Raw genomic sequence first — 27,786 nt, 5'->3', positions numbered from 1 at the left:
TAATCTGTGCACCCTTGCAACTGCTATTACTTTCCATTACAGGCAGGCTGAGTTAGAGGTGAGAGGCTACTTGTGCTCCACACAGTAAAGCAGGGTAGCAGGGATTTTTCACTCAAGGCCTCTTTCTCTCAGGCAGCTTCAGCTCCAGGACCATGGCACAAACGCCCACCGTCAACCACACCAAGATGGGAGAGGGTCGGGCAATTGCTGTGTTAACCTCGGGAGGCGATGCCCAGGGTAAGTGGAGGATTTCCAGGGTGGTATGTGAGTGTGGAGTGCCAAGGCTGGACTTGTCTGCTGCTTGTTTGCCTCAGCAGGTGGTTGAGAGGATCTGATGAGTGGGAAGTCAGCAATTAGTAAACCCATGACAGGGTTAAATGACAAATAAAGATGTATCTGAATTGTAAAATGAATCAAATACCTATTAGGAGTCCAAATTTTGATGCCTCTTGAATAGTTAGTGGTTGCTTTAGACACGCACTGTAGCTTACACAGAGATCCATACTGTGGGTGTATCATTTGCCTTTTGACATTATTAACAGCTTAAAATTGTTTCTAAGTATTATACAATCTGTACTAACAGTTTTATGTTTTAACAGATTTAAAAAAAAAAAAAAAAGTCTAGACCTTTCTTGCCACATTCATGACAGCATCTTCCTTTTATACCATCCCATAATATTTCATTACTGATGATAACACTTTAATGATTTCTCTACTAGAACAGTTATCTAGCGATCTCTCTCATAGCTTTTCTCATAGCATAACTTGTGGAAAAGGGCAGCCTGAACTCTGTAGTTCAAAGCTGCTATAGGACCACAGAGTGAGACAGATGCTCCTCTGACCTTTAGCTTGATGAGGAATATCTTCACTGTGACCTTTAGGAAGTGTGTCAGTGACCCCACGCAACGCTGTAGTGTGAGTGTGTGAGACTACCCATGCCTGTTTTACCTTACTGAACTTTATAAGACCTTAGCAGAAGTGTGTAAATTCAAAACTGCAAAACTCACCATTCTTCTTTCTCACTCATAATCCTCATTACAGGCTTACCTTCTTAGTCATCCTCATATGCTTTAGTCCAACTTTCTACCTCCTTTCCATCCTCGTGTCTCTCCAACACTGTATCTGTTGTGAGGGCTAATTTTAGAGGCATGACCTTTCTGTCATGTGTTTGTAAAGTGGTGAGGTAGTGAGTCAGAGGGCCGTCCTATTCTACCTTTCTCTCTTCTCCTCCTTTACACTGTAAGTGGAGATGCTCTTGGCGCCTCTAAAGTTAATTTATCCACATCTTGTCCTTTAAGCAACCCCCACAGTGTTCAGAAAACAGGCAGAGGCCTTTCCTGCACTACAAGATTTGCTGTATCCCTGAAAATCTAACTGTGACTAACATTGACAGTACAGTCGAATAAAATGGAACTATAATATGGTTTTATCATCTGTCTTTACTTTAAGCTTATGTTGTTGTTGCACCCATCTGGTGTTCAGCAGCCGCAGCAGCAGCAGGTTAAGGTAAAGTCTAAAGTAAGAAATGCTAATATTAGTCAATGAGCATGAGTCATCCAACATCCATTCAACATGTCATTAAGCAAATTGGAGGCTAAGAAGAACTATCAAAATATCCCACTCAAACTACCATGTTAACATGTTTTTACTATATACATTTACAAATATACATAAAATATACATTTGACAAAAAAAAATAGTAACCGAATATAGAGCATAAACTACTAAATTACAGTCACAATAATAACTGTATTTTTTCCCACCATCATTTTCCCATTATTCCATTCAGTCATTGTTTCCACCTGTGTGTGAGAGCAATCGCAAGGTTTTCATACAAGCTAATATGCTCACACATTGTGCCCACAGGTATGAATGCAGCTGTAAGGGCCACAGTTCGAGTTGGACTTTACACAGGAGCCAAGGTGTATTTTGTCTATGAGGTGAATACTGCTTTTTTAATCTTATTCATCTTTTAATGTATACAATATCAAACAAATACAGGTTGTGAAAAACGCTAGTACTATTTTCAAATTGTTCATATTTGTCTGTTTATCAGTCCAAAGCAAAACAGTTATTTCATTTACAATGACATGAACCACAAATGATCAGAACTGAGAAGCTGGTACCAGTAAATGAGAAATTTCTTAAACAGCTAATTTACTTTTCATTGATGAATCATTCATTATTCAATTGCCTAACACCAGCAAATACCACTATAATAAACAAAACACTTGTTGGACTGAAAGAGCAGCATATGCCAGAGTAAAAATATGCCTTCTTCCCAGCAAAGAGCCCTTTCCAAGGGGGTGATATTGTGTTGTGTGTTTGTCTGTTCACAGGGTTACCAGGGTCTGGTGGATGGAGGTGACAATATCCGCCCTGCTACTTGGGAGAGTGTGTCAATGATGCTGCAGCTGGTGAGAACAAGCATGAGGAAGTAAACGCATATTTATCTGCATGTTTGTTACGTCTACCCTTTCACAGTCACAGCTAGGTCCCTTTTTGTGAGTGGGATGGAGGATGTGTGTAACTCTGGCAACTCTTTAGCCTCCACTGGACAGTTCCATAGGTCAAATGGTCATCTAAATGCCAAGGTTCATTAAATAGCAAGACTTGTTGGACCTTTGACATGAGTGCTAAGGTTTCAGATGATCTTACCCCCGTCCTTATCCGCCCTAGTGATTCTTGTCTCCCCCCTTGCCTGACATCAGGGTGGTACTGTGATTGGTAGTGCTCGCTGCCAGGATTTCCGCACCAAGGAGGGACGCACCAAGGCTGCCTTAAACTTAGTCAAGCTGGGCATCACCAACCTGTGTGTGATTGGAGGCGATGGCAGTCTGACCGGTGCTAACCAGTTCAGAACAGAGTGGAGTGAGCTGCTGGTAGACCTGGTTAAAACTGGTGAGAGTCATGGCCATAAAACACACTGTTCTAAACAACACAACCTACATGTGAAATGACCCTTATATACTCCTGCTATCCCACAATAATGTTATGGTACAATTTACCGCACTTATTTAACAATCTTGGTGAAATGGTGTGTCTGAGACTGCTGCCATTTTAATCTTTACTCAGGTAAGATCACAGCCAATGAGGCCAAGTGTTCCTCTCACCTCAATATCGTTGGCATGGTGGGCTCCATTGACAATGACTTCTGTGGCACTGACATGACCATTGGCACAGACTCTGCCCTGCATCGCATCATGGAGATAGTGGATGCCATCACCACCACAGCACAGAGGTATATGTTTACTAAATTCAGATGAAGGTATGAAGGACAAAACTGCTAAATCATTTAGAGACTGTTAACTTAAAACATGTCATTCTGCAGTCACCAGAGGACTTTCATCCTGGAGGTAATGGGCAGACACTGTGGGTGAGTACATACAAGTTGTTTATGTGGAGTCACAAAATATGGCACAGTAACTGGGTAGTTGTGCATACAGTACAGTGGCTAAATGTGTAAACTGCTGGTTATGCACTACATATAAAAATATTAACTTTCTAAGGATGAAATAGTAAATCTTAACTTACTACACTGAAATCTCAAGTAAAAGTCATCAGTCAAAGGCGGTCATGCTAGCAGCTCGGTGAGGCTGTACTTCGACACAGCGATGCTTTGAGCTAAATGCTAACATCAGCATGCTCATAAGGACAATGCTAACATGCTGTTGTTTAGCAGGTATTACTTTTTCCTACAGTTACCTGGCTTTAGTGACAGCTCTGGCCTGTGGTGCTGACTGGGTGTTCATCCCAGAGATGCCCCCAGAAGATGGATGGGAGGAGCATCTGTGCAGAAGACTGACAGAGGTGCATGTCTTGTCCCCCATCATCTTCCATGACTAGTTTAGATTTTAATCTCACTTTTAAAAAGTCCACTTGTTGATCTTAAAGCTTTTCTCTGTCCCTCTCAGCAAAGAGGTCGTGGCTCCCGTCTGAATATTATCATTGTTGCAGAGGGAGCGATGGACCGCTCTGGTAAACCTATCTCCTGTGACAATGTCAAACAGGTCAGTAATGAGAGTACTCCAACAAAACCAGCATAGATAAATAGGCTCTAGTAATGTTAGGCAAACTGCTCATATATTATTTGTCTGTCCAGCTGATATCAAAGAAGCTAGGCTTCGACACTCGCACCACCATCTTGGGCCATGTACAGAGAGGTGGAACTCCCTCTGCCTTTGACAGGATCCTGGTAATAACTCATTTTCCTCATATGTGAACTTTTAAAATAATCACCGATTGTTCCAATCTCTGTTCAGCAAAGTGAATAAACACACATGTATCAGCTTCCCTGAACACCTGCCTGCTCTCTCATATCATGATTCAGGCGAGCAGGATGGGTGTAGAGGCTGTGATGGCTCTGCTGGAGGCCACACCAGAAACACCTGCTTGTGTGGTCAGCTTGTCTGGTAATATGGCCGTTAGGCTGCCTCTCATGGAGTGTGTCCAAGTGGTGAGTCAAATATTTTCCGTACTGTATAGTGTATACAAAACAAATCCTAGTTCTTTAGTTTATACAAAGTGAATGAAACAAGTGCTAAAAAGCTATGTGTTCAATATTTTGCTTAATTTTCTGACTAAATTCTCAGTTGCCTCTTTGCCTTTTCATCTTCTTCCACATCAGACTAAAGATGTCACCACAGCCATGGCCGAAGGGAGGTTTGACGATGCTGTGAAGCTCAGGGGAAAGTGAGGCATGCACTTTCATGTTATCCATTCAGAATTCTCAAGTGTTGTATTGAGTTTCAAATGTCTGTACATTTCTGCTAATTTTTGACAATAGGAGCTTTGAGAACAACTGGAACACTTACAAAATGCTGGCTCATGTGCGCCCCCCAGATACAAAGGTCAGGAACTACAGTTGTAGTGTGTACACTAACTGACTCTCATTCATTAAGTCTCTGTGGAAAATACATTTGTTCCGACAAATGTCTCTTGCCCATGCCAGAGTAATATCAACATTGCCATAATTAATGTGGGAGCTCCGTGTGCTGGGATGAATGCTGCCGTCCGTTCAGCTGTCAGGATCGGGCTTCTCCAGGGCCACCAGATGTTGGCAGTGCATGACGGCTTCGACGGCTTGGCTCATGGACTGGTAAATTCTAGTTACAGACAAAAATCAAACAAGAAAGCCGTTACTATCATGGCAGTGAATCAGCTTTACCCTTGTCAGTGTGAAGCCTACATAAATGAAAGAGGCTGATAAAGCACACACTCTGTCTCTGCACAGATTGAGTCCATTGGTTGGTCTGGAGTGGCAGGCTGGACTGGAAAAGGGGGCTCCATACTGGGAACTAAGAGGTGAGATGCTTCAACAGACCACTTGGTGCAGTAATGATGGCACGTTTCAATGTTTTTAAATGTACAATGAGTTGTACCGGCAGTGTTAATTTCAACTTAACATGGGGCAGGTGTAATCTACTATGATTTTTTTCCCCTTTTATAAAGATCCCTGCCACATGAGTTCATGGAGGAGATCAGCCTGACCATCACTAAGTTCAACATTCATTCTCTAGTCATTATCGGAGGTTTTGAGGTGAGCAGCTAGAATATGGAGGTTTTGCTGGTGTATTGACATCATACCTTAACATAAGTACAAAATGCAACACGTAGCCTAAATGATGGTGAAAGTCACTTTTACTAATTTTGTCCTTCGTGTCTTCATCAGGCATATGTTGGAGGGCTGGAGATAGTGCAAGCTAGAGAGAAGTACGAGGAACTTTGCATTCCCCTTGTTGTTATTCCTGCTACTGTCTCCAACAATGTTCCTGGATCTGACTTCAGTGTTGGCGCTGACACTGCCCTTAACACCATAACCATGGTAAAATTTTTATAGTACACAAAAATACTTCAACCCCAGGTAATTCAAAGTCAAAATCCTATACTCACTACGGTATATTATTCTTCTCTCTTTTTCCTTATCTCTTCCTCCTTTTCAGACATGCGACAGGATCAAACAATCTGCCGCTGGCACCAAGAGGAGAGTGTTTATTGTTGAGACTATGGGAGGATACTGCGGCTACCTGGCAACCATGGCCGGCTTGGCATCTGGAGCTGATGCTGCCTACATCTATGAGGAGCGTTTCAACATTCACGAACTTGAGGTCTGAGCTTATGATTGTATAAAAGACAGGAGGCTGAGTGATGACATACAGTACATCGCTGAGGGGTGGATGATTGGATCGGTGGTCTGATAGCTGATTTGTTTGTAGATGAATGTGGAACATCTGGTGGAGAAGATGAAGACCACAGTGAAGAGAGGACTGATTCTGAGGTTTGTGGGAATTTCATTTCAACACTCTGTAGCTCAGGGTTCAGATCTCATCCAGTATTCTTCTTGTGTTTCAGAAATGAGAAAAGCAATGCAAACTATACCACAGATTTTATCTTCAACCTGTACTCAGAGGAGGGAAAGGGTGTGTTTGACTGCAGGAAGAATGTACTTGGACATATGCAACAGGTGTGTGCAAATGTTCTGTTTGTTGTGTAACAGACTCATTACTTGCCACCCAATTCAATACCATAAATATTATTTTCCTTCATTATTAGGGCGGAACACCCACTCCTTTTGACAGGAATTTTGGGACAAAGATGGGCATCAAGTCTGTCCTTTGGTTGACTGACAAGCTGAAGGAATGCTACAGACACGGTGAGGATATGACCTCGCTAAAAACACAAAATGTTGTACACTTCTGCTGAGCTGACCTCCTGTGAACCCTGAACTGATGTATAGTTTTTTTGTTCATCTCAAACCTCCAGGTCGCATATTTGCCAACTCTCCAGATACAGCCTGTGTGCTGGGCATGAAGAAGAGATCTTTGATCTTCCGGCCTTTGGAAGAACTTAAAGATGAGACTGACTTTGAGTAAGACTTAGTTTTTATCCCTTCAGTTTGTTCTCTCTTCAGTTATTCTCCTCTCCACTGTTTTGTATTTAACTCTGCGGCCACATTAAAGCTTTGAGCAATATTTTTTACATCAAGATAAAACCTTATGAGTCTGACCCTAATGAAAGTCAACACCCCACTTTGCAGCTGAAGCTTTCAGTCCATTGTTTTCTTTTACCAAACTGATACAACCAAAAAAGAAACAGTTGATACTAAACCATGGCCAAGTGTACGCAAAATGATGAAAACATGAATAAAATTATACTTAGATTTGACAGGTAGAAAACTATATGCCCATCGTGGTCTGGTCGTACTACGTGTGCAGATATTATGCACATACTATTTGTTAATATGTTAGTTATAAAGCTTTAGGTTAATGCTTTGGAGACTTGCTGTTCACACAGTGGACATATTGGACATATTTAAAATATTTTAGAAAAGTCATTTTGCTCGTTTCTACTTTCCTCCTCACACTGACATGTACTTTCTTTTCCCTGCAGTCATCGTATTCCAATGACACAGTGGTGGTTAAGGCTGAGGCCCATCCTGAAAATCCTGGCCAAGTACACTATCGACTTGGACACCTCCGAAAAGGCTGCGATGGAACATGTCATCAAGAAGAGAGGCCTAGTTCATAAGTAGCCCTCTATGTGATTCTTCTTAGCACCAGGAACTGACATGACCTGATTGTCTTCTTTTTGAAGCACTTCGTAAACTCTGTCTCTCAAAAGTAAAATATAAATAAAGACAGTAATCACCAACACAGAAAGCAAGTCTCACAATACACACTTAACAGTCACACGGGTATTTGTATTTGCTATGTTAGAGCTGTCTCCCATCATAGAAGCTCTCTTCCCATTAAAATTGTGGTTTGGATCTGTTTTGTGCACTCTGCCTCTACTTTGTCCTAGTTTGTTATCTAAAAATGCCAAACACCACTGATAATAATGCTACAACCAGCAGCCCCAAATGACGATGAAAAGTTTCAACTTGATTGTTGAAACACAGCTGAACTGCAGTGGGTCAATTGGGGAACTGTGGACGTGTGCCCTCGGACGGATATGTTCAAACCAAACATTTTTATTAATTATTCACAGATTAAAAAAATAATTATATAAAAATCTCTTTCCATGGCTCTGCAATTTCCCATACTTCCTCAATCTGAGTGGTGTTCCCAAGTTATTGTAATGAGGAAAGATGGGGAACAGAATGGTTTTAAATTATCAGTGGAGAAAACTAAAATGATGTTTCTCACAAATAGGAAAGTAAGGGCAGGAATTAGTCTGAAGTTATATGGAAATAATCTAGAGGGAGTTAGTCATTAATGTTATGCGGTGTCTGATGGGGCTAGAATGGAGAAACTATGTTGGATCATTAAAATATATATCATTCTTATCAGGGCAAGAATAGATTATAGTTACAGCTCAGCAGGCAAGTCTGTGCTATCACACCTGGATGTTATTCAGGCTTGTGCTCTGAGGATTTGCTTAGGGGCAGTGGAAATGGCACCAGTGTGTGCTTTACAAGTTGAGGCAGGAGAGATGCCACTGTGGCTCCATCGGAAACAGCTGATGGCCAATTACTGGATAATAGAAGGGGACACAAAGAAAGTCATCCGACTAAGAGAGTCTTAGTTGGATGGATCTTAGTAGGGCCTGTTGGGAGTAGAGAAAAACAGAAAAAATAGCTTTGGAGGGGTAAGCAAGAGCATAGCAGAACAAATGAAAGTTCATGTGGTGATATTTTGTCCAGCTGCGTTGTGGCCTGTGAGACCAGAATGGATACTGTAAAATGCCTTTGTGGACATGGAGTTACTGAATATCAAGCACAGAAATAAAACAGTAGCTCTAGACCAGGAATATGGTTACATGAATAGGAATTACAGTGACTATTTGCAGCTTTCTGCTGATGGAAGACAGGATCCACTAACAGAAGCAACAGGGGCAACAGTGGTGATTCCCAGTCACGAGACTGAGGTCAGAAGGAGAACCTTAATTTGAGTGTATATGCTTTTGAATAATTTGCAATTCTGTTAGCATTTGAATGGGTGGAAGATGTGGTAACAAGTAAAATACTCATCTGTAGTGATTCAGTGTCAGCACTGTCAAGCACTAAAACAGGATCAGTCAGAAATCATCACGACCTAACCTATAAACTACTGTTTACTAATTCAAGGTTAGCCAGTCAGGGGAAAAAACATAACATTCAATTGGGTACCAGCAAACTATCCCAGGAAATGAAAAGTTAGGGGAAATGTGGAAATTCATATTAAGCTTTCAAAATCAGAGAGGAAAAGTGTTGGTTGGAGGAAAATACTTAAACAATGGCTGCAGTATTGTGCCAAAGGGTAGGCACTTACATGAAATTCAATAAAAAGTAAGAGCAGTAAGAAATACCGATAGAAAAGTAAGTAATCATGAGTAGACTGAGTCAGTCACAGCAACTGAAATAGTTCACTTTTTTTCATAGGAAAACATCCAACTTGTCATTGTAATCGGTGTTACGTAAAGGAGGGTAAAGTGGAGAATGTTCTAATTTCATGTAGGAAGTATGAAAAGGAAAGAAGGACAAAGATAACAGGACTACAGCAATTACGACAAGTTAAAGATGTGCTTGTGTGTGGGGACACAGTGGAAGGAAAGATATATATATTTAGGTTTTTGAAAGCAACAGGACTAATCACAAGATTGTAATGGATACATAAAACCGGAGGGAGGCGGTAATGTAACATAATGGATGCCAACTGCCCTAAAAACCCAAAGAAGAAGAAGAAGAAGTCCTTTTATTTGCGAGTAAAACCGGATGTGCTTTCGGATTGGTTAGCGAACACCTTTCAAAAACATTGCGCGAGCAGTTTCCATGATAGTTGAAGATTTGAATCTTTCAGTCTTACTTAAGTTAAGTTTGGCAGCAGCCCCACGGCTGCCCTAAAATATGCTAATTCTATGTTTTATCTGCTCTAAATAAAGGCTTTGCTACAAAGGTCTCCCGCTTCAGGTAGGTCGTAGTTACTTTGGCTATGTTAACGTTAGTTGAGCAGTGTCATGTTGTGGCGGACGTTGTCTCTAACGTTAGCTAACGGCTAAGCTAACTCGCGTAGATGAAGCTTAAACTAAAAGCAACTTACCCTTAAGTGATGTGTCCCCTACAGCTGCCAACATGAAATGTTTGAAAGTGGACGAGTACATAAAGCGGATTGCTTCTGTGGAAGCGACGGAGCATTTACTTCAAGAACTAGAGGTCAGCATAACGTTAATCACACATCTATCGTAACATTAATTATTATGAAAGTAATATTACAAGTTACTATTATTTGACTAGTCTAAAATAACTTATTTAAAGCAATGACTTTTAACATAGGATTAACCACCTCTAAATGAGCTTAGATACATATGCTGTGATAGATATTAGACATGATTTGTGTATAAAGTACAAAATGCATTACAGTTAAATATAAAATAAATTTACCATGGTGAAAAGAGAATCTAAATCATTTTGGTTTATATTTTGCAGGATTATGTGAAGGGTCGACCAGGCCTTCAGGGTCGCACGCTGTGTGACAGGGTCATCAGAGCCTGTAACCATCAACTTGGAGTTGGATCTCTTGACTTTGACCATGTCAGTCAGTTGGTAAAGCTAGTGAAGCTTTCCCTTCATGGCTATGATATTTCTGCAGCACTTGTTCCTCAGAGCAGTCCACTGTACATGGAAAAGATTATTTTCCATATTGTCAAGAAGCTAAGCTCCCTGGAAGCCCACATTCTATGCAGCTATGTATCTGGGTTGCTTTACAGCAGGCTTACCACTGCACAACAGGTATGTATCACTTTTAACAGAAACCTTTTTAAATATGAACTGTGCACAACGAGCAGTATATCCCACATACACACTGCATGATCGCTTCATTACTGTCAGTATTAACAAGATATGTGTGGTTTATAGGCGGACGACTACTATGTTCTTTTGCGGAGCTGCTTCTCAGTGCTCTGGACTGGACTCTCTGCTGCCAAAGACGGGAAAATCCTGAATCCCCGGGATAAATTCCACTGCCAGATGCAAGCTCTGAGCTTTCTCCTCTTGTTGGACACAGAAAGTGCAACTACCTCCTTCTCAAAAGCTCCCATTTACACAGAGGATGCCATTGCTGAATTTGAGAGTAGCTGTGGAGCGGTGACCAATGAGGATGCTTCCTTTCTTCTCCAGGAAGTGCGCTCGCTTTTCAACAGATGCCAGACTGGTGGTCAAGGCTTGGAGGGGGACGAGGCCAGGCAGTGTATTGCAAAAACAAGTGTATATGTGCGTTCTGAAATGCTGCTGATTATAGTGAAGGTGCTTTGTAAAGCTGGGCACTACGATCTGGCCTCCACCTTCCTGAATGAAGCTGAGAGCAAGGTCAGGGACTGCGCTGACTGTCAGTGTACAGCTCTGTTGCTTGGCAAGTGGGTAGTAAAAGTTCATTCAACAATGAAGGCTGGTGAGGAGAGTGCCCAGGCTTTGACAGAGTGTGCCAGAGTCTTGAGGTCTCTCCCGGAGGACCTGGGGGGCAGAGAAGCTCATGCAGTTCTGGAAGGGTGCGCACTCGTGGTGTGGGCTGTTGAGAATGGCCACGACAAGGGGTTAAGTGGTCCTGTACTCCTTGCCTGGTTTTCTTTCCTTGAGGAGCAACAAGAGCTAATTTTAAAAATGCTAAAGAGGGTGAGTTTCGTAACGTACCAGGAAAAATTTGTGTTTGTGTATGTACATGTATACATTGCTGATGTGTGACTTCTTTACAGAATTTGACATGCCAGGCTGAGGGCAGCAGACTGCAACAGGCCCTTTGTTTCAGTATTTACCAAGGCTTTGTATTTGCTTATGAGAGTATGCTCGCATCACAGGTGAGGATAAAATCTGTAACGTCCAATGATAATGATAGTTATGCTAAAACTGAAAATGACATGGATGAGCATACACTTACGTCACGTCAGTTCTTAATGTTCTTGGATTTCGACTTAAGTTCTGATTATGATTTGTCCTTCTTAGTTGGAGAACAGTGATACACTGGACAGAGTGCTGCTGTACTGCCAAGCCACAGCTGGACAGATGATGACTGAACTACGCAAGCTGTCTAGTGAAAGCCTTCTCATCAAAGCAGGTGATTATATTCTACTTTATTAATGTTGACAGGAAACTTTGAATGTTTCTGAACTGCTCCCTTAAATTGTTAGGAACATGTAATATATACACTTAATATGTTATTATATTATTATGATTATTTTGTGTTCACTGTGTGTCTTTTAGTTATTGCTGTGAGCAACTTAGTTTGTGGATTGTACAATCGGCGTCTCTATGACCAGGCGTTCACGCTAGTTGAGATCCTCTGCAGGGATCTATGCAAGAATTGCCCTGTCTCGCTCTCTGTTGATAGGGTAAGCGCTTCTTAAGCATGTTTTCTTTTATTATTCTTCACATGTCACTACATATCATGTCTTTGTCTAGAATGGGCTTGGATAAAAACAAACCTGAAGGGCCATGGGGGAATTTGCTTTACATATATATTTTCATGTTTATAGTTATATGTATTACCTTGACCTTCACCATTTGATTTGAACATGACGTTTATATTATCATTACCTAGTTGAGCAGACCCTTCATGCTGGCTGTTCAGACTTCTCGGCGTGCTGGACAACTGGAGCGAGCACTGGACTGGGTGATTCTGTGGCTGAAAGCTCTGGGGGACAACGTTCCTACACATATGGCTGAACCGGTATCTCTTTGGGTGAAAACGAAGACTGATGCAGCACGTAACTCTGAGGAGGACATCCGACTCAGGTACAGGCAAAAACTACTTAAGTGACTTACAGTAATAAAGTCTTTAAATAACTCCTGCCTAGATGTTTAATGGCTAGGTCTTCTATTTTCTGCATTGGTGTTGGTGTTTTATTCAAACTTACAAACTTTTGGCTTGTCCTGGAACAGGACATTGCGTGATGGTTTTGGTCCTGATGTCCCTGATGAAGGAGTAATGCTGTTCCTTTTGGAGGAAGAGCTGCGTGCCTATAAGGAGGTGGCAGGGGATACCGCTCAGGAGCGTTACAACACACTCTGCGATCTGTTGGACATCTGCCATGAGGGGAGCTCCCACACTCACCTACGTGCTGTCTACCTCTGTGAAATGGCCCAAGTTGTGTGTTTCCAGGATTTCAGTGAACAGACTGACTGGTAGGAGCTTTCATATGAACATGGTTTGTCAGTCTGAATATCAATCTGGCTTTATGACCAGGGTGAAGGATATGCTACCTGCTGCTTAGTTTTGCCCCAGGTGAACTTTGTGGCATTTGCAAACATGTATGTACTACCAGACTACTCTGAAAAAGAGTTGGCAAGAGACCAAGTTACTGAAAGAGATAGAAATTTAGCTAAACCATAATTTTATTTGGTACTCATATTATATAATTTATAATGCTCTGGGTCATCTACAATGTGTATAAAACTGCAACTGAAGATATGACTCTTGTGTGAATGGGGTTTCAATGGCACATGTGATGGCAAGGGAAATAGGTCAGATCTGGCACCTGATTAATGTTTTAGGTACAACCTGTTTTTGTGCTGGGGGAAAAAAAGGATTCCTGTGGGGACAACAAACATATCTGCCCACCAACCTGTCTCTGTGTTTATTTTCTCTCTAACTGCACAGCTCTGCAGTTGATTTTACCCATGAAGCTTTACGCCTACTGGAAGAAGAACGAGAGACTGCAGAGAATGCTGACAGACTGAAGGATGACAAGGCCCATGCTTTACTTTGGCTGTATATCTGTACTCTTGAGAAGAATCTTCAGGAGGTGAGCACTGCTGGATCTGTCAGGATAGTATGTGCATATATTCATGAATCACTGTTTTTGTTTTGTGTCTTGTCTTTTCCATCTTGTTTGTGTGATTCTTCTACATACGTCCAAAGTCATGTATAGCATAGCCTTTTTTATCAGTCTTTTAAGTAGCTTAACAGTTAGAGTTGAAATCCAAATTAGTTGCTTTGACAGGGTTTGGGGTTAAATCAACTTCAAGATAGAATTATCAAAGTGGTTGATATACTGACACTGAAAATACTGTTTTTGGCCAGACCATTGAGAAGGACAAAAAGCTGCGAGAGTTGCGTGAACAGACACGGTGTGTGGCCAATCCCATAGGAACCAATGATTTTGATTATGAAGACAAGCAGAAGACACAAGACAACATTATGGTCTATGAAGGCCTGCATTTCAACCTGGCTGCAGAGAACAGTAGGAACCCCTTTTTTAATATTATCCATTGTCTTTAACTAGATGCAAGTATCATGATATGTTATATTGGTTGTTCTGCTCCCGGAATCTTCGCCATGTACCATGGGGGGGTAAAATCTGAAATTATTTTTCCTTTTAAGAATTGTGCAAACCTTTGGAAAGAGCCCTGGATGAGTGGTCTGCTCTTCTGCAGAGTCAAGTTCTGCCCTCTGTTAGGAACCCCAAACAGACCTGTAGCTCCATTGCTTTGACTGCAGCTCTCTTCAGACTCATGGGAAAGGTAATAATACAAGATGTGGGCAAAAACATTCTAGATGATCTCTCTTGCTTGTAAAAGTAAAGTAAATACAGTCATTTGTAGTTGTACTGCAAGAAGGACGTAGAGCTGTAAGCGGTACTTTATGGTGTATGCTTGGATCAGATTGATTTAACAAGTGTGTATTAATCAAATCTCCTTATTCTCTTATGCAGCCTCTAAAGGCTTTGGAAGCTTACCGGCTTGCTATTGGACTTTCACATCATCTTGCTGACTCCCACAGTTGTGCCAGCTTCCTCTGTCAATCAACCAGCCTCCTTCTTGATATTGGTGCCCCTGATCTGGCTTTGGTAATGCATTTTTTTTTTTTTTTTTTTTTTTTTTTTTAAATGATTATCCTTGGTACTTGGCAGAATGTATCTATATTCATGGAATTTATTCTGCCTTTTTTTTTTTTTTTTTTATGTGAAATAATTCTCGAACTTACTGTTTTTAGGGCCAGTTAGAGCAAGCAGAAAAAAATCTTACCTCAGATACCACTGGTGAGGGACCTTCTTCCCTCTCTATGCTGGCCATTCTGTTGAAAGCTCAGTACTGCTACAGCACAGGACAGGTGGGTAACATGTCTTCCAGCAGTATTTCTAATATTATCTACATATACTGTTTTTGGTGGAACAGGTGATTAAATAAATAATTTTTTTAATCAAAATTGCTCCTCTCCTCTTTGGCCATTTCAGGTGGACCGCGGAGTGCCCTATCTGTGTGAAGTGCTTAAAGAAGTGAATGAGCAGAGACAGTCAAAAAGCTGGTACCTGCTGCGTGCTCGGGCGCTGCAGACATGCAGCGCCTACCTGAATTTGGACACAGATGCACTGCCACAAGCTGAGCGCAGCCGTATAACACAGCATGGTTCGGAGAAGCATTTGCTGCATTTAATATGACTAGATGGCTTTTTATTTTTATTTTGCATTGTGAGAATGTAGTGGTCAGGTTTGCTGCAATAACCAACTATGGACCTATGTTTGTGTGCTTCAGGTATAAATAGCCCAGACACTGCCCTGTATGAAAGCCTGAAACTTCTCTGCAGCCTGCTGGTCACTTTAGTGGGGAAAGGCCTGTACGGGACCAATAGCAGCAGCAGCTCAGATGTGCGCTTCATCGACCAAGGTACATTGTCTCACATATGGATTAACAGTTCATCAGTTATCAGTTCAAAATCTGATAATACTTATGTGTTCTTTTAATGCCCTCAGCTACGCCAAATCCTCTTTTTCCCTTCCCTTGTAGGAGATAACCTGGTGCTGAAATGGCAGCTGCTCTCAGACCTGTTGAACTGCTCTATGAAGATGGTGGCTGTTCGAAGCAGCTGTGGGGCCATCAATGATGCCAGGCTCCAATGCCTAGAAGCCCTTAAACTGGCCATCAAGCTACAAGCACTCAGCCAGTATGTACATGTACATGTTAGAGGGTTAAAATGTAAATAGTCCAGAGTCCAAAGGAAAGTTTATGAACTGGTGCATTAACCCACACTTGCTGTCACAGTGTGTTTCTTCTTTTGTTTTGTGCACTGTTAAACTTACAGTATATAGTACTTAAGCATATTTCTTGAACCTGTAGATTTCATTAAGATCAGATGCACAGTTCACATATACAGTATGTATACAGTGTACCCTTATTGTAGTTACTGATTGAAACAGTTACATGCTGAGTTACAGTTCATTAGCTGTCTGCACTGTTTATTGCATGCCAATACAACAGCCCTCCAGTAAATTCTAATTTTATGAAGTTTTTTTATAAAAATGTATCTTAGACTGTAATGGAAATTCTGATTTCTCAGGCTGTACTCTGTGTTGGTGTTGCTGGACTGCTTTTATATTTACAGGAGTTAAAAGACTTAATTTTACAGTGTTGAAATTTACAGGTGTAACTTTTAAAACTGACCTAATAACCAAATTTGTTTTATTCGTACATGCTCATTAATACTTCACTTATAATATACCTAAGATGGCCCAGAACACAGCACAATATAGACATTGATCAACATATTAGGAGAGCTTTTTTGATGGAATTCACTCTTACTGTTACTCTTCATTTATTAATTTATTTATTTATTTATTTAATTAAGATGTGCTGAGCTGCTGGTGATGAAAGCTGAGTTGGAGCTAATGCAAGGAGAGAGAGAAGAAAGTAGACTTGATTTAGACAAAGTCAGAAATCTTCTGGAACTCTGCACAGGTCAGTTACATACACGGCTACCAGTTCAAATAGCACTGGGCACTTATTCAATGTATCCTTCAGTGAATTCACTGAAATTGTACAGTGATGAGGTGGTCATGTCACAGTTATTATTACTGTTACTATTTTGTCATCTATGTTAATAATTCCAAGTAAATTGTAGTTTAAAAACTTAAAAAATGATAAACTGAAATTTCTGTTATGTGATTTTTGTCTAATCATGCAGTGGGATTACATCCATATTGCTCACCCCCAATTTGAAATATTAAATATTTATTGATGGTGCCATCTTTCTTGAGCTGCATAAAGGACATCTGTTTCTTTTCCTCAGATTTTTCTGATCAGGTGCAGAAGACAGAGGTGAAAATCAAACCAAGGAAAGGTCGCCCAGTGCAGAAATCTCAGTCTCCCCTACCTACTGTGGAGGATGATCTTAAGGGCATCCTGAGCACTAGGTGGATTGCTACAGAACCAGTAGTTAAGGATCTGACTAGCTCCCCGCCTCTCAAAGCCCAGCCTCGCCGCTGGCTCTCCTCCCTGGCGCATGAATCTAAATGCCAGTGCCCCTGCTGCTCTGAGCCCTGTCTGGGCCGTGCCACTGCTCGCTGGGCTGCTACACAGGCTGAACTGGTTCTCCAGCTGGATCCTAATGAAGCCAAGGCTGGTTTGAAACTTCAGTGGGCAACATTAGCCCGCTGTAAGAGTGTCACTGCCAAACTTGGGGCAAAATTGGCTAAACTCTTCCCTCCCTATGGCCACACCAAAGGCTCCTCTAAACCCTCCCTGATGCAGGACTTGGTGGGCCGTGTGTACCTTTGCATGGCCCTGTCCGGGCTGGAACCAAGGCTTAACAAGGTCTGTGGTATATGGAAAGTACTGGAAGCCGGCTTAGCATTTGTTGATTCCACTCCCTCTCCTGTCTTAAGACCAGTGAGAGCAGGCCTAATGGCAACTAAAGCCATAGTATCATTGATCACCTTGGCTTCCAAACAGGGCTGCAACCCAGAGGACCTCTTCTCAAATGCTTGGACTTGGAACACACCAAAAGAAGATAAAGAACTGAAATCGGAACAGAAAATGGTGTCTTCCTCGTCCTTGCTTAAAAAGTCTAAAGATTCTATTAAAAACCCTGATATTCCCAACAAAACAAAGGAGGCAAAAAAGGTGAAGGCTGTCAAGCCCAAGATTGAAGTGACAAGCTCCTCCAGAGGAAAGGGACCGGTTCCTATGACACCAGTAATGGTTAAGTCAAAGCCCTCTGTTAAGGAGCTTGGCACTTTTGACTTCAACACAGTGGTACCTACTTTGGCTTGTACTCCCGTTCAGAAGATGAAAGCTCCTGCTTCAGCGCAGAAAGCTCCTGCTTCAGTGCAGAAAGCACCGAGGACTGCCTCTAAGCTACAGTTTCATGTGTACGAAGAATTGTCACCAGTTCAAGACAAAGCCCAACCTGTGCCTGCCGCCCCCAGACGCACAAAGAAATCACGTTTCAAGGTCGGTATCTAATCAGAGTCGAGGTTTTATTGTTACAAAAAATTTTGGGATTTTACGAAAAACATCTTCCTTTTTTAACAGGTGGAGTTTAGCGATGAGAGTGACTCAGAGGCCAATACCCTAGCAGAGCCCAAAGAAAAAACACGTGTCCCTAAAAAGCAACCAGCCACGAGAAGAGCTGCCCACAATTCTAAAACAGCCCCAGATCCACCAGCAGAGAAAGTCCTACCCAAGAGACAGGCCAAGGGTAAAAGCACTGCAGTGCCTCGGACCACGTCTTCTGAAGATGAAAAGAGTTTGGTCTGTCAGCCTCCAGCAACAAGGCGAGGAAGAACCAGGAGGGAGCTGTCCAGGGCAGAAGCAGAAACTCTGGAAGAGCCAGACAAAATGAGGACCATTGAGGAGGAAATTAATGAAGTTCTGGACATGAGCATTGAGCAGCTTAGGACATCAGACACCGAGACTGAAGACAATCCTGCTTCAAGTAAATATACTGGTGTGTATTTTGTTTACATGGATGACTTTCTCATAATCACCTTGCATTGGCTTAAAACGAAAATGTTTACCATTAATTACACCATAATCTCAAATTTCTTATCAGCTCAGTGATACCGTATTAAAACCTCAAAAATGTATGTTTCAGAATATCAACAACAAGCAAGGAGAGTATTTGTGGATTTTATGCAGCTATTGGGCAGTAAAACTTAATTAAAAACTGTATGTGAGATGTGAAGAATGCCAGGAAATAGCAAGACACGTAATAGCAATAACAGTCATTGCAGTATTCAATCTGGATAGATACTAGAGCTCTAATCTCCTCCTTTATCTCGGTGTTGACATAGATTTTGAGGTCTTGCGGAGGGATATGTGTTGTGACTTGGAAAGAGACGACTTGTCTGAACTGAGGAGTAGAGGTCATCTGAGAGAAGGTCCACAAACCCACCTCTCTCATCCAGACACCAGGCCAGGTGAGCTGCTCTGCAATTATACTCCATCTTTATGGTATATGTCATTTCATGGAAGTTTTAAATCACAATCCAATAACATGTACAATACAGTGGTATTACAAAAGTGGAATCATCAGTACATCAGTACCTCGTAATGCATCTGTACCAGAAAAAGGAAATGTGCCATGTAATGCTATGGTACATTAACTGTTCACCAAATTTACACGTACTGGTGACTATGTAACATAATGTATCAAATTTGAATGCATCAACCCATCCTTTCCTGCCTTTACATGTAGCAGGTTTGTAGAGTTAAAGTATTTGTTGTTGTAGCTGTTACCAAGAGATGTACAGTTGATCACCAGCTCCTTATCCAGTTTCATCAATATTATTATTATTATTATTTATTCATTTATTTATTTTATTTTTTTCAGATAATCTTTCTCTGGAGGATGTTCAGTTGTTGCTGCGTTCAGCCTGGCTGGCCCTTCAGCACTTCCCTTCTCCCACCATTTACCCAACCCTCTCTACTCTTCTGGCTTTGGCACTCGGACAGCACGACCCCATAACTACAGCCATGCTACATGCCCAGTCCTTGGGCATCACAAGCCGTCATCGCACAATCAGGCATTTAGCCAGTTGTCTCAAGTAAGCACATATGTAATATGTATAGTGCCAATTTGGTTTACGAGAAGATATCTCAACAACTCAATCCAAAGACATTTTTGGCAACACGTCCATCATTCAACATTGGCCAACATTGCCTTTTATTTACATGATCACAAATTGTGTTTAAAATTACTGAACACTTGCATTGCTTTGTATCATTCGAATAGAAAGCTGAGAAAGTCGTCAAATGAGTTGACAGACAAGATGGATGCTCTGAGTCTAAACGAGCTCAGTCCGACCAAATCCAAGAATTCTACCGAACAGAGGTTGGCTCAGTTGGAGAACATATTTTCCTTCCCTACTGCTGACTCCTCATCTTTCCCTCAGAACCACTGCCAAGAGTTTATCCAGCAACTTCAACTCCTTCCCCAAGGTAAAGTAATAAAAACTGTTTTTATCTCAGTAGCTAAGTGGGTACATTTTTGTGATTTAGATTTTGTCAAAATGTGCTTTGCATAACAGTGATGCATTATGAGAGGCTCATATGTCATTCATGTTCGTCCATAACTTGAATCAGATTCCTTGATGCTTTCATGCTTGATAAATTAAACAAAAGGAGAGTGTGAATTTTCATTATATCCTTTCTCTCTGTTTTGCAGGGGTAACGGTGTGTGTGATGTCTGTGCTTGGAGTAAAACCCGGGGAAATGGGCGACAGCATTATACTGACACGTCTTGAGAAAGGATCTGACCCTGTCACCGTTCATATCCCCACATCTAAGCAGCAGGTGATGGTAATAACATATAATTTTAAGATGGGTGATTTTCAAACTCCAAACAAGTATTATCTAAACAAAGTTCAGCTTGCCATGCTGACAGTTTCCCATCTCTTATCAGCAGTAACACGTAGTCTAGCTAAAGTAGAAAAAATCCTTATTAAAGCTGTAGATGAATCTAAGTGAAATGAAAATCTATTAAGTGAATTAAATGAAAGATTTTTGTAATCTGATAAATTCTATTTGAAAAGGTGGCTTCAGTTCAGTGACTATTCCAGTGACTCCGGGTTGTGTGAGGTACCTATACATAGTGTATTGGAGAAACAGATAAGAGCACTGCCACAGAAGCTTAGCAATGTACTGATGTGGACAGGGTCAGCTGAAAAAAATGTGTTTTAGCCATTTGCCAATATCAGTTGAATTGTGCACTTTATTTTGGATATTTTCACTGCTTTATCTTGCCGTCAAACAGCCCTTTCTTTTGGAACTACATTTTCTCAACAGTTGAACTACCATATTCCTACACACAAGGACACTTCCGTTTATCTCTTTCTGACTCAAACAGCTGATCTGTAGCGTAATACATTGTGTACCAGGTACCGCACAGAACCTCACATCAAATAACCCTAACTATAATTTATTTCTCTCTTTGTGTTGTGCAGCACCCCATTAGTTGGCTCGTGCAGGAGATGGACAGTATTCAGGTGGAACAGAAGGTTGTGAGCTGTGTGTCTGAGAAAGCGAAGTGGTGGGAAGGCCGCCGGGCACTTGACTCTCGAGTTGAGGTTAGTTATGAGCAAGAGCACTGCTCTTGAGGGGCTTTCACAATGCCTGTATTACTCTTACTTTCACTCAGTTATACATTTCCACTCAGACATGTAGAGCAAGCAATCTGAAGTAATGCTTTTTAGTTATGTTTTGACTAAAAAATGCTAAAAGTCACCTTCACATCTTTCTTCCAGCAACTGTTGAAAGACATGGAGGAATTGCTTGGATGCTGGAAGAGCTTCCTTCTTCCCTTTTCATCAGATCCGGAGCTCTCCAATCAGGCCCAGCGCCTTTGCAAGGCCTTGTCTGCGAGAGGAGTGACGTGTAGTGAGGAGATGTTGAAGGTGTGTGTTTTTGTTTTTGTTTGTTTTTTTTTATTTATTTATTTTATTTTTTATGGATCCTGGAGCATTGGCATCCAACCTTCTACTCTATCTTGATCTCAAAAGCAAGTGGGGCAGGAACAGCAAAACAACAACCACTTAACTTCTAACTTTGATTTCAGGCTGTGCTGTCTGCATTTCCTGTACTCTCCCAAGAAGACATCCAAAGATTTTCTCTTGGAGTTTCTCCACAGTGGGACATGGAGTGTGACCAGCTTCTCCATACAGCTGTGTCCCGGCTTTCAGAGAGAGACGAACCCCACGGTCACGTGGTTCTCATTCTGGACAAGGTTGGTTTCATTATCTCCATCAAATACTGAACTCTCTGTAGTCTGACTTGTAGATAAAGATTTTTTGAGAGTCAAGATGTCCATTTGGCCATTGTGGGGTGGAATAATAATGCAGTCATATCTCCATCTGTCCTGTTTCCTTTATAGTACCTTCAGAAGTTGCCATGGGAGAGCGTCTCCATCTTAAAGTCTCATTCAGTCAGTCGGATGCCTTCTCTGCACTCACTAATTGGACTGAGCATTCAGAAAGAGGTAAGATTAAACCCCATTACTACAAGGCACAGTGGTGCAGGTGTAATTTACTTACTGATGTTAAAATTCAGTTGTGGCTATAGGTCTCATTACTTAAATCCTTCCCTTTAGACTGATTCTCACTCCATCCTGAAGCAAGGTGTGGATACAAAGAAGGTGTTTTATGTGCTGGACCCTGATGCCAATTTAGGAAACTCTCAGGACCGATTTAAGGAATGGTTTAGCAGGTAACACCAATTCTCAGTTAAACTAAAAGATTAGATTTGTATGTCACTGGTATTTCTTTCTCATTAACTACATTACTATTCTCCTTAAAGTAAACTGGATTGGGAAGGTGTATGTGGTGTTGCTCCTGACTCAGGTCAGCTGGAAGAAGCTGTGGCAACCAAGGATCTGTACATGTGAGTTAGTGATGATATTAAGTATCCTGAATGGGAGGGGAAATGATGTCAACAGTCTATAAGAATTCAGATGTTGAACAACATTAATTAAGTTAATTCAGTTCATATAAAACAAACTTCTCAAAAAACATAAATTAAGTCTCTTGATTTGTTAACCTGTTTGATCTTTGTTCACGGGCCTCTTTCCCCGGGATCTTTTAGTTACGTGGGTCATGGTGCAGGCGCCCGGTTCCTAGACAGTCAGGCGGTTCTGAAACGGCAGATGAAAGCAGCCTCTCTTCTCTTCGGCTGCAGTAGTGCTGCTCTGGCAGTGCGCGGGGATCAGGAAGGACAAGGCATCATCCTCAGCTACCTCATCGCAGGCTGGTGAGATATCCGTCTTTATGTGCAGTTGAATAAGAATCAGTTAATGCTGTCCTACTAATACATATCTCTAAAAATTAAATTAAATAGTTAGTTAATAGTTGATAAGTTTGTTTTTTCTCACGGATCTACAAACCTGAATTAAGTCACTTTCAGTTCACATCAATTATCAACTTAACAGCAACTGATCATTGTACGGCAGATATATCAAGTGCTCAGAACATAAGTGTTCCCAGCTAATACCATACAAATCTATCTTTTTGACCACATAATAAACATTAATTTAACTTTGTGTGTGTGTATTGACTATGTCCTTTTTCCCTCCTTAGCCCCTTTGTTTTGGGAAATCTGTGGGATGTGACAGATCGGGATATTGACCGTTTCACTAAAGCCTTGTTGGAGTCCTGGTTATCTGCTGGGCCTGGAGCTCCCCTCCTGGATTATATGGGACCATCACGTCAGGCTACACACCTGAAACACCTCATAGGAGCTGCACCTGTGGTCTATGGTTTACCTGTCCACCTGCAGTAGGTGGGCTGCTAAGCTAAAACTCTGCTAAAAGTAGGATGTAAACAATATGTGCAGTATTTAAACATTATTATTTCAGTACACACGCTGGAGGATGTGACTTTAACTTGATGACCAGTCAAAGTTTTAGCAAGATTAATGTACTGCATTTTATTAATTTAAACCAATGCTTCAATTTTTTTAAACCAATGTTACTATAGTGTGAATGATTTTAAATATCTTCCTAATTTTTATTAAGTGTTTTAATGCACTTTTAATGTGTTGATTGAACAAAGTTTTTTAAATAAATGTTTTCTGACATACAGTTGATGTCTGTGTTGTAAAATTTTTGAAATTACTTTTTAATTAGTCACATTTATGCAGTGTTTCCTTGTGACATTGTGTTCTCATTTCATCTAAAAACCGTAGCTATAATTCTTGATGAATATCAACATTTAAAGAAATTTCTAACTTTTTCTTTTTTTCCTGTATAGAGTTGTTTAGAGCTGTATAGAGTTGTTGTAGGCCCTAGAGGACAAATACTGAGGAATATCAGTCCTTCTAATATCACTATTACAAGATCATTTAATGTTTTAACATTTAATTAAAGTACAAAATAAATGCCACTCCCACATGTAATTCATCAATGATTATAATGGAACTAAATGTGAAATGGACTCCATGTTACTTAAACTTGAAAATGCATACTGACCTTTTGAATTTGTGTAACCCGATTTTGGCTGGCATCAAGTAATGTCAGCTTTTATAGCTTTTGTCAGTTGGACAGTTAAGGGTTTGTATTTTCAAGTTGAAGTAACAATTTTAAAATGAATATGCACTTATGACAGACATATTTAGGAGTATACTGAAAACGTTTCATTTCAGATTCACTGTTAGTGGTAATGAATATTTTGAGCCCTGCTCCCATAGAATATGACCTTTTATGCATGAATTGTGCAAAACTTTAAGGCACTTTGGATGTTGAGATTTTTATCCATCACACAACACTATCAGGGAGGCGCCTGATTGGTCCTAAATTCATTCTGCAGCAGGACAACGAGCCAAACACTCAGCCACAGTCTGACCTTGCAGGGTCTGTGCTCCATACAGAGCCCTGATCTAAGCAACATGGACTCAGTCTGGGATTACATGAAGAGACAGAAGTCACTGAGGCAGCATGAGTCTTCAGATAAACTAAGTTCTCCAACAACCTTCCTGCCAAGTACCTTGAAAAACTGCGCAAGATTAACGAGGAGAATTTAATACTATAAGGTGGTTGGGTTTTTTTCTGCTTACTGTACTTTGCATGAAAATGATCGATAAATAATCGATTTTTTTAATCATCCTCACTTAACTTGAAGTGACTTAAACCTCTGCACAGTACTGTTTGTGTAATGTATATCACTGACTTGCATTTAAAGTGATTAAAATATTGGTATTGTTTAGGACCGTTGAACCGTTGTGCCTTTTCCACAGGGGGGCGACGTTTCATACTAATAGCGGTTCTTCACCCGGAACCACAGTCACGAAGGGTCATCTGGCATCGCGCTTCCAACATGGCGGTGAATCTTACAGACCTCTCCCTACCTCAGTTAGAGGGACTGAAAACCCAGCTAGATCAGGTAACATCAAAAGGTTTTGTACATTTCAGTTCTGAATGTGTTCTTACATATCGACTTTATGAGGGCGATATTCTAGATGAAAATGGGACGGTGGCTAGCTAACTAGCATCTCCACAAGCTAACGGTAAAAACGTGAGTTAAATACCCGGTGTGTCACTCGGCGTGTAACGTTAATGTGTTTACGCGTTATATATTAGCGTATAACGTTATTGGACTATACTTAAAAGGGAAACAAATATTTAGGTGTGGGCCTATTTGTTTTTTCTTACGGTAAATCAGTGCAATTAACAGTTACACACTTGGCATGGTCAGATATTCCAAAAATTTGTTGTTGGGCCCCTGTTGGCCCTCACCATATACGGTAGTTTCACTATTTTTCCCAGGCACCCAAAAAAACAAGTGCTCCAGAGCTGAACAAATAAGTTGATTAATCAAATAGAAAATTATGTGGCAACTATTTAAACAAATACCAAAAATCACTGGTGCCAGCTTCTCAGGGGTTTGCCATATCTGCCAGTTTCCCGTTTGCTATGAGACAGAAGATGGAGGACAAGTCAAAGCTGATATTGTGCTGATATTGTACTATAGTTGTCCAACTTTCTGACAAATTTGCTATTAATAATATTACATAGATTCAAATGAATCTGCGCCGCTGGGTGATTGCCCGCTTTGCCCAGTAGGTAATCCAGCATTGCTTGTTGGACTCAGATGGCTCACAGGTGTGGTTTCGTATGGAGTTATTTGATCGCTCTGTGCACTAACTCTGACCTTGGTTGTTTTGTAACTTTTACAGGAGATTGAGTTCTTGACATCTTCAATAGGTCAGCTCAAAGTTGTCCAGACCAAGTATGTTGAAGCAAAGGATAGTTTGAATGTTCTAAACAAAAACAATAAAGGTGAGTAAAATATGTTTTATTGCTTTATGCCCCACTAAGCCATATGTTGTTGTGGGGTTTTTTTTTTGTTTGTTTTTTAAATCAATCTCTGGAATGATTGATAAAAATATATGTAACTCAACAGTGGTTCTTGAGATCCTGTGATAAATCCTGTATATTGGAATGGTGAACTTTATCATAGAAGTTCAGCCTCTACATAATAAATACATCCAGTAAAATAAGCACAATCTAGTCATAGTAATGTAAAAACAATTCTCTTCAAAGGGTTCACTGCACATCAGTGTGCTGGTCAAAGTAATGGGTAAAAATAAATGCATTTTGTCTTCAAAAGTGTAGTGTCATCATTAAAGTTCATGAAATCATCCACATCTTTGAATCTGTACCTGAAGTTGATTATATGTTGTGTATCTTTCCTCCTTTCTCATGCAGGAAAAGAATTGCTCGTGCCGCTCACCAGTTCTGTATCCTTCATTACAGTGGGGCAACCAGAAGTTCACATTTTGCTGTTGTATGAACTGTTCTTTAAATGAAATTGTGTCTATGCTTGTCCTTGACATGCCTTCTTCTCAGATGTACGTCCCTGGAACATTAAATGACGTGGAACATGTTTTGGTGGATGTGGGGACAGGATATTATGTTGAAAAGGTAAAAATAAAAATAGTTGCAATTTTAAAGCACATAATTTAATCATTTATTTCCAATTGTTCAGATAATGTGGTAGTTGTTGTGTTAATTGTAATGAGGTATTTGTTATGTGGATTTATTTATACTGCTCTATTTGTCCATCTCTGTAGAATGTGGAAGGCTCAAAGGCATTCTTCAAGCGCAAAATAGACTTCCTCACAAAGCAGATAGAAAAAATTCAGCCAGCCCTTCAGGAAAAACATGCTATGAAACAAGGTAAGTCCAACTACATCTTCTATTGATTACTTTATTTCTTTGTCAGTGTTTTATCAAATATCACCACAATTTCTTATTACAAAGATGTTTGATGCTGCTGTTCTCCCTTATCTTTTACTAATACATTTGAGGCAAGCACTAAGAAATGCTAAACCTTTCAGCCTTTTGCATAGGGGATTGCATACAAACATTACACTGTGAGGGTAATGATGGGGAAAAAAATCGAAAGTTTACACAGTTTGATATTGATCAACTAAAATGTTAGAATAGTATTCACATTAGTTATCAATAGTACCCAGACAATATTTTACAGAAAAATGCAATCAGTTCACTAGTGTACTGTGTATGATTTGAAAAACATGGTGCCTTAGATTCTACAGAAACTACAGATTAAATTAAGAAGATCTGAAATATTTAATTCGTCATGAAGTCAACCTCATCCTTTAGTTCAGGACAAAAATGATGCACCTATTTATTTAATACATTGTCTTTTGTCTTGCAGCTGTGATCGAAGTAATGAACGTGAAGATCCAGCAACTACAACAGAGCCAACAGGCGGCTGTGACCACCAAGGCTTAATGAGAATACCTGTTCTTCATGATTTTTTTATGTTTGTGTGCAAAAAAAACTTACACCTGCTGTTGTAAGACAATAAAATGCCCTTCGTTAACCTGATGAAATTATGTTAAAACATAAAAAAATAAAGGTTTTTGTTTCTATCTGAAGTAAGTGCACAAACCTGGAAAGTAAAGTAGGTTATTGTCATGGTAAAGCAGCATATACTTATTTTTAATTCTTTTAACTGTATTTGCATAATTGAAAATGTCACTGTGCATTCAAGGAACATTAAAGGTCTGCCAGTGACAGCCAGGGCTGGAGGCATTATGTTTTTAGGTTGTCCATCCGTCCATTCCATTCTCATGAACACAATATCTCAGTA

The 27,786-nt window shown here is 40.5% G+C and overlaps 3 protein-coding genes across 5 annotated transcripts; all 3 read left to right on the top strand.

The window, feature by feature from the left end:
- Window positions 1–31: 31 nt before the first annotated feature.
- Window positions 32–7,770, top strand: pfkmb (phosphofructokinase, muscle b). Its single transcript, XM_056398935.1, has 22 exons — window positions 32–237; window positions 1,867–1,940; window positions 2,340–2,417; window positions 2,712–2,901; window positions 3,076–3,241; window positions 3,332–3,376; window positions 3,702–3,810; window positions 3,915–4,010; window positions 4,103–4,195; window positions 4,331–4,456; window positions 4,628–4,692; window positions 4,787–4,850; window positions 4,952–5,098; window positions 5,234–5,304; window positions 5,452–5,539; window positions 5,672–5,824; window positions 5,943–6,107; window positions 6,216–6,277; window positions 6,352–6,463; window positions 6,553–6,652; window positions 6,763–6,868; window positions 7,390–7,770. Exons 1-22 carry the CDS (start codon window positions 153–155, stop codon window positions 7,529–7,531), a joined length of 2,337 nt encoding a protein of 778 aa, XP_056254910.1. The 5' UTR covers window positions 32–152; the 3' UTR covers window positions 7,532–7,770.
- A 152-nt stretch (window positions 7,771–7,922) lies between these two features.
- Window positions 7,923–23,758, top strand: espl1 (extra spindle pole bodies like 1, separase). 3 transcript variants are annotated; one of them, XM_056398914.1, is made up of 32 exons: window positions 7,923–9,886; window positions 10,041–10,129; window positions 10,403–10,705; window positions 10,832–11,584; window positions 11,665–11,766; window positions 11,912–12,023; window positions 12,170–12,297; window positions 12,507–12,700; window positions 12,848–13,090; window positions 13,566–13,710; window positions 13,989–14,148; window positions 14,289–14,428; window positions 14,620–14,754; window positions 14,901–15,017; window positions 15,142–15,313; window positions 15,440–15,571; window positions 15,692–15,848; window positions 16,530–16,639; window positions 16,971–18,133; window positions 18,215–18,629; window positions 18,976–19,101; window positions 19,515–19,728; window positions 19,917–20,122; window positions 20,349–20,482; window positions 21,127–21,249; window positions 21,427–21,576; window positions 21,738–21,905; window positions 22,053–22,157; window positions 22,269–22,384; window positions 22,475–22,558; window positions 22,760–22,924; window positions 23,251–23,758. In XM_056398914.1, exons 2-32 carry the CDS (start codon window positions 10,049–10,051, stop codon window positions 23,450–23,452), a joined length of 6,555 nt encoding a protein of 2,184 aa, XP_056254889.1. In that variant the 5' UTR covers window positions 7,923–9,886; window positions 10,041–10,048; the 3' UTR covers window positions 23,453–23,758. The 3 variants fall into 3 exon arrangements, with proteins under 3 accessions (XP_056254889.1, XP_056254898.1, XP_056254879.1); XM_056398923.1 differs by having other exon boundaries at window positions 7,923–10,129; window positions 20,349–20,476; XM_056398904.1 differs by having other exon boundaries at window positions 7,923–10,129.
- Window positions 23,759–24,903: 1,145 nt separating this feature from the next.
- On the top strand, window positions 24,904–27,736 carry pfdn5 (prefoldin 5). The gene is made up of 6 exons (XM_056399186.1): window positions 24,904–25,050; window positions 25,844–25,946; window positions 26,376–26,407; window positions 26,517–26,591; window positions 26,741–26,846; window positions 27,349–27,736. Exons 1-6 carry the CDS (start codon window positions 24,985–24,987, stop codon window positions 27,423–27,425), a joined length of 459 nt encoding a protein of 152 aa, XP_056255161.1. The 5' UTR covers window positions 24,904–24,984; the 3' UTR covers window positions 27,426–27,736.
- The last annotated feature ends 50 nt before the right edge of the window (window positions 27,737–27,786 follow it).

Source organism: Seriola aureovittata, chromosome 2 (genome assembly GCF_021018895.1).
Source record: "Seriola aureovittata isolate HTS-2021-v1 ecotype China chromosome 2, ASM2101889v1, whole genome shotgun sequence".
Lineage (NCBI taxonomy): Eukaryota > Metazoa > Chordata > Actinopteri > Carangiformes > Carangidae > Seriola > Seriola aureovittata.
Note: the sequence above shows the minus strand (reverse complement) of the source record. Positions and strands in the feature narration are given on the sequence as shown.